Consider the following 13,014-nt stretch of genomic DNA (forward strand, 5'->3'; position numbering starts at 1 on the left):
AGGCCGTACGATCGCCTAAAATTGCTTTCATTTACATTTGCTTACATTAGTTTGGATCAACGAAATTTATACGATATATTTGGTTTACAGTTTGAGTCAAAGAAACACCGACATAGCTAGATAATACAATTAATAATCTAATTACTACCACAATTTGATATAAATCAGTATTGTAAATTTCATTGTTATTCATTAATGGTATATCAGTCTTACAAATCTTATTTTGAATTCTTTCTTATTTTTTGGTAATCTTTTTAGAAATTCAAATGTGACGTCATTTTGTACGTTGCATTGGCTTCGGCTAACTCGGCAGTGTATTTTTATGTGCTGGTTTAGTTTGTTTATGTTATGTTTCCGTTTTTATTCTGTAGTTAGTCACCACTCAGGTTTTATTATGTAAATCTATTATATGGTCATTTTATAAAATTTACTGTTTGCAAAAATATGAATTATTCTGGATAATAAGAAAGTTCAACTTCATTCGTTTGTTTTATAACAGCTTGGACGATGTACTTGGTGTTGAACGTTTCGTCCACGCGGTTATGACCAGCATAGTAATCATCCCTTTTGTGTGTCGTGAATTTGAACAAGATATCATTTCTGTAAACTAAATGTTTACCTTTGAAACTTTGAGTTTTAAATGCCCATCAACTTAGGATTGTGATTTGCTTGTAAGTTATGATGATAAAGGCGTCGCTGATGAGTCTTAATCTGGTGTATCAAATCATAAGTCTGGTATCTTTGATTTTATAATATTGTTTTATCATATATAGTTATAATAAAAACTTTGGCAATTTGATTTATTTTACTTTTATGTGATAGTACTATCTAGATGAATAATAATGAAATTGAAGAAGTTCAAATAGGTTGAATATCATTTATGGTTATGTGATATGGCAAAGATCGCTTTTGGAAGAAGAAGAAGTGGAGAGCTACAAGTTTGTCAAAAATGTTGTAATACAGACAACTGTAACATCCAAGCATGTCAAAATTCACAAAGTATGTATATCAATGTATATTTTTAGATAACGTATCACATTAAATTTAAAGGTTTTTAATTGCACTTCGGAATTCCAGTTGTTCCTTTGTTTTCCTCTTATAGGTGACACAGTAGTATTTCCTGGCCCATAGGGATAATTATAGAAGAGGGACGAAAGATACCAAAGGGACAGTCAAACTCATAAATCTAAAACAAACTGACAACGCCATGGCTAAAAATGAAAAAGACAAACAGAAAAACAATAGTACACATGACACAACATAGAAAACTAAAGAAATAAACAACACGAACCCCACCAAAAACTAGGGGTGATCTCAGGTGCTCCGGAAGGGTAGCAGATCCTGCTCCACATGCGGCACCCGTCGTGTTGCTTATGTGATTACAAATCCGGTAAATAGTCTAATTCGGTAGGTCAAATTCATGAAAGGGAAGGGAATTGTATTTACGACGTGAGGAACATATCCGATATCATATAGCCATTTTACAATATTCACCACTTTCTAACACTCTCCAAAATTCTAACTGTCTAAAATTCAACATACACAGTTAACTGAAGTACTGTTATTATAATATTCAGAAATTAATTTAAATATGTATCATGACCGTTTATTTTTGTTGCTATCTGTCAAACCCTAAGGCCACGAGTTCTTTTAGGTCTTTTATTGTGCTATGGTAAATTTTAGTATTTATGATTTTAATGTTTGCCTATGTGCTTTGTGTACATGACTTTTTGAGTTTCTTTATTACATATAACGTGACTCTGTACTTATACATTCCCGCATTGTGTTAATGTGCTATGGTAAATTCTTGTATCTTGTCATTCATTTTTTACTAATGTGCTTTGTCTATATGCCTATATGTCTAGGGTTTTATTTTGTTACATATTTCTTTGTTTTCTATTTAGTGATTGCTGTACCCAAATTTTTGAAAAGTTTACCAATTATAACTGTTTGTTTCGTTCACAAATCGTCGTTATTATGATTGAATTTTATGCGACTGTCGTACAAGTGAGAGGTTTCGCTATCTATCAAACCTGGTTAAATACATCATTTTCTTCATACGAAGATTCCGTTTTGAATATTCCTCGGCGTTCGGTAATTTTTTGGTTTTACTTTTTATCATGCAGTGAATACACAAATTTTTAAAAAACTCAAAATTCATTTTCACCTGTATGTAAAATTCTTTCTTATTTTTAAACACCAGATTCATTCATCAGTTTGGGAAAGTATTTTCATTCGTTCCTGTTTTTTTGTGAATAATACTGATACATTGACACAGAAGGTTACACAAAAGAGCAGCCTAAATTCCGGAATTCAAATATTAACGTGCCATCTATAGTGTTTCCCTCGGTTTTGGTTTGTAACCCGGATTTTTTTTTCTAAATGGATTAATGATGTTTGAACACCAGTATACTACTGTTGCCTTTATTGAGTCATATTTCCATTTCAAGAATAGTGTATTGTATTAGATATTCTTCATAAGTGTAAATACATGATTATTATAGTAATTAGTAGAACCCCTAAAATCGTTTACTATAACATATCCCCGTCTGTTATGAGGAAAGCCTATATTAATGAGGGTAGAAAGCCGCATTGAATTATTTGATCTGGAAATCCGAGAAAAATACCTACTATATATACACCTTATGCTTGATCATAATTGAAACGCTCTGGTTCAATGTATTGTCAACAACAGCGGGGTTATATAGTAAACACTATTTAACAGTATGTCCGGGTTATATAGTAAACACTATTTAACAGTATGTCCGTCCTGTAATTGATTTAGGAATGGAAATAAAGGCTAATTATATTTAAAATACCTGTAATAAGAACTGAAACCGTACATGGATGTACATACTTTGTGAATTTTGACATGCTTGGTAGTTTCTGGATGTCCGTATCACAACATTTTGGACAAACTTGTGTCGGGGTGTTTCTGTTTGTTCTTTCTTCTTATAGTTGATGTGTGTCCTTCCGTTTTGGTTTGTGACCCGATTTTTTTTCAGTTGAATCGATTTATGACTATTGAACAGCGGTATACTACTATTGCCTTTATTATACGCACTATAATATATCTGCACTTTTTTTAAGAAGTTATGAGATCAAAAATTTCATTCATGCACCCCATTACAACAAGACATATATTTAAGACCACAAGATAGATAAGCAATTTCTTCCGCACTCTCACTCCAAGATGCTCACAGTAACTATTATAAGCACAGAAATCTGTCCCTATAGCACTGCGTGACTTCATCTGATGACAATGTGCATTCTTGATATTACCACCGGCTAATAATAGAGGTACTAATTTAATTCAATCATGGACCTGCGTTGTCGCGTCGAGTTCTAGTGGTTGTCAAAGAAAATGCTTGTATATTTGATGAACTTAAAGATTTGCAAATTCTAAAAGGATTAACTTAGTAGTAAGTAGTAGTAAGTTAGTCGTTGATATAATATCTCATGACAAAAAATATTTATAGATAAAATTCTATTTAAGGTGCTGCAAATATATGTTCCAATTGTCGGGATGTTACCAGCCCACTAGAGTGCCGATCAAAAGTCGAATGTAGATCAGATGAGGTACATTAATTTAGAACTAAAAGCTATCTGTCTATGGTGCTATTAACTGATTTTAACATTCGAAACCGAAATATAAAGCATTTGCTGCCGTATGGAGATATAATGCTTGAAAACTTGTAATGGTGGCTTCAAAAGTAAATGCCGTTACCACAATGATGTTCGTTACATGGATCTTTGACATCAAACTTGGAAATTTTATTTTAAGGAAACTCTACAATTGACCAGACTGGGTGAATAATGTATAAAAACTAACTGAAAGTATACACCGTTGCTGTTTAACAGACGGATAATTGTCGAAACAAAAAATCTCGTCTATCCTCTTTTGTTCGTGTTTCATATATAAGTTCAGATGAATCTAATTCTGTAAGTCACATTTGGGGGAAATAGGATTAGTTTTAATAGATCTTGATACTTTGTTAACCAAACAAATATTGATATTTTAATCAAAATTTAATGCACGACTGAAGCTTATCTTAAAGCATTTGGTACCGCTCTATGCGATATAATAAAAAAGTGGTTTGCGAGGACAAACCTCACTAAAAGCTCTATTTTCAGACACACCACAAAATAATTAAACGAGGACAATATTTTTATTCAAGTTTTTTTTGTTAAAATGCCTCAATTTATCACTTCGCTGTTTCATTTACATTTTAATTTCTAGAAGGTAAAAAGTATGTGCAAACCCCTTATCCGACAATCGAAAACATTTGTATGTTTTACTTTTAATAATCATCATTTTTATTTATTCATATTTGTTATTAATCAAATGTTATATAGTCTATAAAAGATAGTACTCATTCCTGTTGTTACTTTTTGCAGAGCCTTCCCATAAAATGTATTTGCGTCCTGAACATGCATAATAGTTATCAAAGGTACCAGGATTATAATTTAGTATGCCAGACGCGCGTTTCGTCTACATGAAACTCATTCGTGACGCTCATATCAAAATAGTTATAAAGCCAAACAAGTACAAAGTTGAAGAGCATTGAGGATCCAAAATTCCAAAAAGTTGTGCCAAATACGGCTAAGATAATGTATTCCTGGGACAAGAAAATCCTTAGTTTTTCGAAACATTCAAAGTTTTGTATCAGGAAATTTATAAAAATGACCACATAATTAATATTCATGTCAACTAAGAAGTGCTGACTACTGGGCTGGTGATACACTCGGGAACGAAACGTCAACCAGCAGTGGTGTAAATAGTTATCAAAAGTACCAGGATTATAATTTAGTACAACATTTTAATTTTCACAAAATTAATAAAATACTGGACGTGAAGCAACACAAATCAGGATTTATAAATAAAACATAATGTTGAATCATTTATTTGCGTTGGAAATTAATTTTCCTCTTATCCTAATATATAATAAAATGTTATATCAAACTATTCGCTTGAGATAGAAAGTTATTGATAGAGACTAAGTATGCACGTGGCATTAAATTTCAAACATAAACTGACGTCTCAGGAAAAAAAGCGATCATCAGATTATTAAAGATTATCAATGGTCTTATAAACTCAAATGTTGTATGGCTTCATATCATTTCAGGTCTGTCGCCCTTCAATTAGATTATAGCTGGTATTCACCTTCTTGTCTGACAAACAATCGACAATCTATAAATATCCGTAATGTTGCCAATAGCTGCATACAAGCCTTTGGAAAATTAATTCTTCGTTGAACATTAAAATTTGATGTTAATTAATAAACTCATCATAGATATCAGGATTGAAATTTTATATTAACGCCAGACGCGCATTTCGTCTACAAAATATTCATCAATGACGTTCCAATAAAAAGATGATACAAAGGCCAAATAAAGTACGAAATTAAAGATTAAAAATTGAATTCCTAAAAAATTTACCAAATACAGCCATGGTAATCCATTCCTGAGGTAGAAATGATTTATCGAAAATTAGTTCCTCACGGATAAAAATGTACACACAGTAGACTATAAGAGTTACAGGGCCTTGTGCACTGTGATGTGATATGCTACTTATCATAGTTCTGTTAATTAACGTTTAACCCACTGAAACAAGCTCAAAATAACTATTTAGATTAACAAATACTACTTTATTTTATTGTTATATAAACAAATCGGAAAGTCTCATTTAATACTAATCAAGTCACTTTTAAATATTCAGTGGTTAAATCTTTTGTGTTGAATCTGTTGAAAATAGTATACCTTATTTGAACATCTATTCTATCCCAGGTATGTTTTACTCAGCAGTTTGTAAATGCCAACTTTGAAAAGAGATACAATTTGGGATGTGAAAAGAAAAAGGTAATTAATATAAAGGTCAAAGTTATATGACATTGTAGCAAGTGCCACTCATGAGCAACATAACGAAATTCGATAGTTCGACAGATGCACAAATGTTACGTGGTGTTGGTTGGTTGGTTGGTTGGTTGTTATCAATATAACGATTTGTGCACTTGCCAAAAGGACATGTAAATAACATTTTGTTGCATTATTGTGACTTTAGTTTCTTTTTTTAATTTATAACTAATTTTATGATATATGCATTTATAATTTTGAATAAAAGAGGTGTGGATACACATAAACGAGATAACAGTCAATGTCTGCTCCTTAACATCTATTAATCAAAAGGTCTAATGGTTTAGTCATAAAACTCAATGTATTAAGACCTACATCACTCTCTGGAAAATAGTGTTATGAAATCAATTTTTTCGAAAGCTTCAAATTTACAAAAATAAAAGATAAAAATAAATGAAATACAGGGAGTTTTGTGATTATAATATTTGAATAGTACAATAAAAGAAGTTGAATTGCATTTCCACGACCCGCTATTTTTTATAAGTTTTATTGAATTTATTGTCTATCTTTTTTCTATTACAAGATCGTCCCCATTTAAGGAAAGGTTGATCAATCACATTCCTTATATGGTTGTCCCAAACCTGAACATTTGATCAAGTTAGAGTCGTTTTCAGCTGCCTTCAATAATTGCTGCCTTCAATAATTGCTTTTAGTTTTTTTGTTTTATATCCATCGGTCTGATTTCCTCTTGTCATCTTCTGCTTCCTTTTTGTCAACCTTTTTTTGGTCCCACAAAATCGATCTTCATGACGTATACTTTCTTTGCGTTTATGATAAAAATATCGATACAATATTTGATCTGTGCGATTTTAATCAGTGCGATTTTAATCAGTGATTTTTCTATTTAACATTATTATTGTTAAAAAAAAACCAAAAAAAACAACAACATTATTTTGTTAAAATTTGAGGGTTACTTCAAAGGGATGATCACGAATATATGTGCAGTAAATTGTTCTTGTTTTTTGCTTACAAGAAAATCTAAAATGAATGGTCTTTTAATGAATAACATGTAGACGATGCCGAACAAATGAAATGATAGGATAATCTAATTCCAGGCTAAATTTCATGTCAGGAGTTTAACAGTTGTTTTCCATTCTTTTGATGTGTTTGTGCTTTTGATTTTACCATTTAATAAGGGACTTTCGGTTTTGAATTTTCTTGAAATTCTTGAAGTTATCATTATTTGTTAATTTAACTTTCTAAAGGGCAAAACAAGTTGTTACAAGTTAAAAGTAACCAGAACAGAAAAACGATTTTACCCTACAATTTAAATATTTCAATTTTTCATTTACTTATATGAGTGTACGGAATTTAACTTGTCTTAATAAGTCAATGTGATTAAGCAACCTTAATCTTTATCTAACCTTATTTAAGTCCAAAGTTTAATGTCAACGCATTCACATCATGCCAATTGTGACAAACGGTTCGAATGTTTTTTACTTTGTTACTTTTTTTTGGATAAAAACAGATGAAAAACCGAACCTTAATAAGATTTTCTGTCCTATTTATTTTCAGAGATGTGATTTGTTACGTCAATTAGCACCACATCATAGAAGTTTACAGCTGTGTAATCAGTGCTGCCAGGGTTCAGAATGCAACAAAAAACTATGTAGTGGTGAGTTTTCATTTAGTAGAAAGGTGATGATAGATATACGGTAGAAACATTATAACAACAGCACTCTTCCATATCTATATAGATATGCAAATTAATTACATCGCCATTTCCCACACCTTTTGTTCAACAAAAATGAGTTCAGTTTAACGAAATTTGTAGCATACTACAAATTTATATTTTGTCATACAAAATTATCTTTCAGTTGATAAAAGTTAGTTTTGTCATGACAAAATTCATTTTTGTAACACAGACTTTACCTTTGTTACCTCATTTGAAAATTGGGCGACAAAAGTCAATTTTGTATGCAAATTAGTTTAGTTTGGATTCTGTGAACTAATTCAAAACTGAGATTTTGTCAGAAAGTTTAATTTTGTGTTTATTTTTGTGGAGACAAAATTGAGTTTCGTTAAACAGAAGTGAAAATTTAACACAAAAGTCAATTTTGTGCCACAAAAGTCAATTTTGTGTCACTAAAGTCAATTTTGTGTGCAAATAAGTTTATATTTGCATACCTATTTGACAAAATTAAAATTGAATTTTGTCAACCAAATTGAAATCCTATTGGTTTTTCATATGTCCATTTAAGAAAGAATTGTAAATGACTTTGGAGGAAATGTTTTTAAATGATACCCTTTTTCCTTTTCTATCCTTAAATTTATATTTGGAGGCAATAGAACATATTTCTATATTTCATGAGTTTAGGGCATAAAGGTTTACAAAAGTAAATATATTTTTATCAATTTCTATGTTGATTAAAATAATTCTTCCGTCTTGATCTACATATTTATCTATGATATAATGTTTATTTTTGTTGTTGATATTAATCGTAACACCTCTTGATTGTGTGCATCCAAAACTATGGATAATTCGCCCGTAAATTCTTTATCTATAATTGAATTGTCCGAAAAATGTGTTTCTTATAGAAATTTTATGTTGCAATTCTTTTGTTTTATCCATTCTTTTAGTCAAATTATTTTTCCATATTTTTTTAATCCCTGACAATTTAAAGAACATATATGCAATGTATTTAGTGACATCTTGGTTTTGTAAGTATTGAATTAATATTTCATAACTTGTATATTTTTAAAACACTTTTCAGAAATGGAGACGTTAATAAACGAATTGCAGAAATAACGAGTGATTATTATCAAATACTTTCGCATGCTTATGATAAATGTGCAGACAGTATTTAACTTTTTTGTTTGCTAGGTTTCAAATTGACTTTACGTAAACAGATATTAATCAAGACGAGGAGATCTTGACAAAAATAGTTAAGGAGATGAAGAAATATTATATGTATCAAAACTGTACGGAGCACCGAATAGGAGTCTTGTGGTTTTATACAAAATTCAATTCTGTCATAACACAATCATTTTTGTCTTACAAAACTATGTGATACAGACTTGTTTTATGAGAACTTCAATTTTATGATGACAAAATTCATTTTTGTAGACAAAATTCATTTTTGTAGACAAAATTCATTTTTGTCAAGACAAAATTCATTCAAATAAAATGATATAACACTGAAATTTAAAAAAAAAAAGGGAATAAAGATACACTGTATATTTTTATCATTTTGTGACTTCATACAATAACTATATGTAATATTTCAGTCGAGTGTTATCACAACTGGATACCAGAAGGAGACAGCTGTTATTTTGTAAGCGATGTCAGCGTGACATGGAAAGAAGCCGAGGGTTACTGTCATCGTTATGACAGTAGTCTAGTAGAAGTACCCGACACAAACAAGACAGATGTAATAAAATCCTTACTGGAAAGCCAATACACGAACCATACAACAGACGATAAATTCTTTTGGATTGGAGGTTATGGACACAACGGTGATTTCATTTGGAAATCTACTGCAAAGCCTATCAGCTTTCAAAACTGGAATAAAGGGAACCCGTTACCAGTTCCTGGTGGACACTATGAACAATTGTGTTTAGAAATGGTCCAGAGTAGAGATTTTAAATGGAACTATGCTCTTTGTAAATCCACCAACCCGTTTGTGTGTGAACGCAAAAAGAACTGACACCCTTGATTGAGTTATCACTGACGACAGTTAAATTAATACTTTTATTTATTCATTGAAATTAAGACTTGGTGTTCTTCATAATGAACAAGGGCAAAAAAAAACATTTAAGACTAATGTAAAATATCTGTAAAATTTAAAAGATTTTAACTGTCCCAAAACAGTAGTTGAATACATTACTCCACGTAATGTATAATGTTTTACCAAGCCTATTGGTCCCCCAAAATGGATATTTTGTTTTCATTGTAAATTAACTGACGTTCAACAGCTACAATCCAAACACAATATTTGTAGTTTGTATGTTTTTCTATAAAGAATTATATATTGTTTTCGGGTAAATGAGAAGTTTTTGTTATGTCGTACTATTTCACCATTGTATCTTCCAAGTAAAGGGTGTTGATTTCACAAACATGTGTAGCCCCCCCCCCCCCCCCACATCGTTCATGTTCTCTGGTATCTTTTCCCCCTCTATTATGTTCTTGATGCAAGTCAGAAGCCTGCAATTAAATAGAGTATTCATGTGGTGCATTTGTTTCACTAAATCATGCAGGTTCCCTGGTAGAATCTTATTTTCTTTGCAGAATGTTGCACACAAATATGTTTTTTTCTAGTGTGATTAATTTATCTTACTTCACAATTAATGTTTTCACAATTTTTTTTCCCTAATTGTATATAATAAAACCCATGAGACGATTTAGTGCTTGACATATAAGAATACTAACCCGTCATTTTATAACAACGCTGTATTGACTTGATTTTTTTTCTGCTTTTTTGTCGTTTGGTTGCTGTCCTATTGATGCTAATCCATGTCACGTCTCCATTTATTAAAGAAGAAAATGGTCTACCTATCTCGATGTCGTACTTTTAGTTTGTCTTTGGTTAGCAATTGTGCGATTACAATTGACTGGATTATGAATATTTGGCAATGTATTGTTTTATTTCTTAATGATCAATACCAATAGATTAAATGAAATGAGACAAACGAGACGATCTTATTTTTTAAATTATTAATTTTCCCCCACCTAAGAAGCAATATATATACCAACTTCATCTACATACGAGATATACATTTCCCAACTTAATTGGTATTCAAGAGTTTGCAGCTCATACTCAGACTTTGTAAAACGTTACCAGTGTCTGAGCAGAAAGTTGATGAACCAGGGGCATGTCAAAGAACGCTCATCGGAAGATACCAAGATCTTGATGTGATGAATAGTCCGTATCAACTTCACAAATAATACACGATGGTTCCTGGGTACTGACAATGTTTATCACTTAACAACGTGTTGTATTTGTCTATATGGATAATACTTTTACTGTTTAAAATTTGGAATGGAAATGGGGAATGTATCAAAGGGACAACAACCCGACCATAGAACGGACAACAGCCGAAGGTCAACAATGGGTCTTCAATACAGTCAGAAAGTCTGTTTTTGGTTGTATCCATTTGACTTGACTCTGTTCTTATTCATCCTATCATTGGATAATTTTTGTATTCTTGTCTTTCATTTTCGCTAATGTGCTTTGTGCTTTTTTGTTGCATACTTGTTTGTTTCCATTGTGATTATGATTATAACACAATGTTGCATGCTGTAACCCTATTTTGAAATTTTTACCTATTATGTCTATTTCTTTTGCTCACACATCGTTGTTAATATAATAGAACTTGATACGTCTGTCGTACAAGTAAAGGCTTAGCTAGCTTTAAACCAGGTTCAATCCACCATTTTCTACATACGGAAATGCATGTACTAAGTCTGGATATGACAGTAGTTTTCTATTCGTTTGTTCTTTTGGTTTTCCTATTTAATTACGGACTTTCCGTTTTAAATTTTCTTCGGCGTTCAGTATTTTTGTGATTTAACATTTTAGATATATTAACTACGCTGACTACACTATCCACTAAACCTACATCGAATAAGGCCATTAGTTGTCTCGTTTGAATTGTTTTACATTGTCATTTCGGGGCCTTTTTTAGCTGACTATTCGGTATGGCCTTTGTTCATTGTTGAAGGCCGTACAGTGACCTATAGTTTTTAATTTCTGTGTCATTTTGGTCTCTTATGGACGGTTGTCTCATTTGCAATCATACCACATATTCTTTTTTATATCTACAGATTCGACAACTACTCTTACTTCTTCAGCTTCTTCAGCTCCACCACCACAGCAATTACAGCGACTATGACAACTTCATTAACTGTCGTAAATTAACCAACTACAACTAGAAATGGGACATTTAAGACGTATCGTATACGTATCTGAACGTATTGATTGGTTATTGCTTAAAATTGATTATTTACGTATTTAAATAGTACATGTGTGTGTTGTTTGTCTTTTTTGTTGCGTTAAATATATCTAAACACTCGATGGCATGAGCTTAAATAGTAATGCAGATATATTTAATGATTGAGTCAGATACTGTGATAAAAATTTCGAGAATAAATTGGGAAGGGATGATGAAAGGTTTATATTTTAAAAAATAGTATTTCCTGCTTTTTTATAAATGTATCATAAATTTGTACCAGTCATCAATCTGACTCTGCTGATGTTCAATGATTGAGTCCCTATTTACTATCCAATTTAAAGTACACGTATATTGTTAACGTTAATATTCTTTTTTTATAAATCAACTTCACGCCTGGGTAGTACTGATGACTTGAATATCGAGTGTTAAACCATATATTGACACGAAAAACACGTGATTGTTTAATTTGTGTTAATGTTAGTTTTTGTGGTCGTCTAGGTTTTCATATTATATAACTGCAGAAACATCACTTTTTAGAGCAATACATATATTAATAGATACAAGAAGTCATGATTGTGACATATAAAAAGCAAATATGTAAACACATTCAATACATTTACATGTATTAAACAACTATTAAAAACAATTCAGGTATTGAAAATGAAAGAGACCAAAAATTGTCATCGCCCTTTCATTATTTTTTCCAACTCGCATGTATTTCAACAAAAACCAATAATTTATACGTTCACATATGTCAACGTATCGGATACAGATACGATACGTCTTTAAATGTCCAACTTCTAACACAACAACTACAGCTATACCAAGACCTTCAACTGAACAGTATTTTCCCACCTATTCTACAACAATATCGACAAATACTTAAGGTTTTGGTATATGAATAATTACATAATTAACAAAAAGTATTCTTTTCAATATAACTTTATGAATACCAAAGAAAACTCTTTTTTAACCTCATATATTAATATATAGAACGTATCAGCAGCTTGCTAATTATTAGAAAAACTACAATGCACCTTGTCAAAAACATATATTAAATGCGGTTAAAAAATTAAAAACTCTTTTAAAGGTTTTTACAACAATAATGATCATCCCTATAATTTATAAAATTGACAAATTTAAAATTCGATGTGCATATTATTTATTTTTCAATAACAAAATGGCCTTTTTAATCTGAAGAAGCAGAAG

At 31.1% G+C, this 13,014-nt stretch overlaps 1 protein-coding gene across 1 annotated transcript; it reads left to right on the forward strand.

The window, feature by feature from the left end:
- The first annotated feature begins 889 nt into the window (after window positions 1–889).
- On the forward strand, window positions 890–10,462 carry LOC139510470 (lithostathine-1-alpha-like). Its single transcript, XM_071297047.1, has 5 exons — window positions 890–999; window positions 3,497–3,579; window positions 5,788–5,859; window positions 7,429–7,528; window positions 9,142–10,462. The coding sequence occupies exons 1-5, from the start codon at window positions 894–896 to the stop codon at window positions 9,558–9,560; spliced, it is 780 nt and encodes a 259-aa protein (XP_071153148.1). The 5' UTR covers window positions 890–893; the 3' UTR covers window positions 9,561–10,462.
- The last annotated feature ends 2,552 nt before the right edge of the window (window positions 10,463–13,014 follow it).

The sequence above is a fragment of the Mytilus edulis genome, chromosome 2 (genome assembly GCF_963676685.1).
Source record: "Mytilus edulis chromosome 2, xbMytEdul2.2, whole genome shotgun sequence".
NCBI lineage: Eukaryota > Metazoa > Mollusca > Bivalvia > Mytilida > Mytilidae > Mytilus > Mytilus edulis.

Excerpts from the sequence above, each read along its gene's own strand:
- LOC139510470 (XM_071297047.1), top strand. The coding sequence starts at position 894 with ATGGCAAAGATCGCTTTTGGAAGAAGAAGAAGTGGAGAGCTACAAGTT. Across the intron at positions 5,860-7,428 it reads TGGGATGTGAAAAGAAAAAG|AGATGTGATTTGTTACGTCA; the intron begins GTAATTAATATA and ends ATTTATTTTCAG. Across the intron at positions 7,529-9,141 it reads CAACAAAAAACTATGTAGTG|TCGAGTGTTATCACAACTGG; the intron begins GTGAGTTTTCAT and ends GTAATATTTCAG.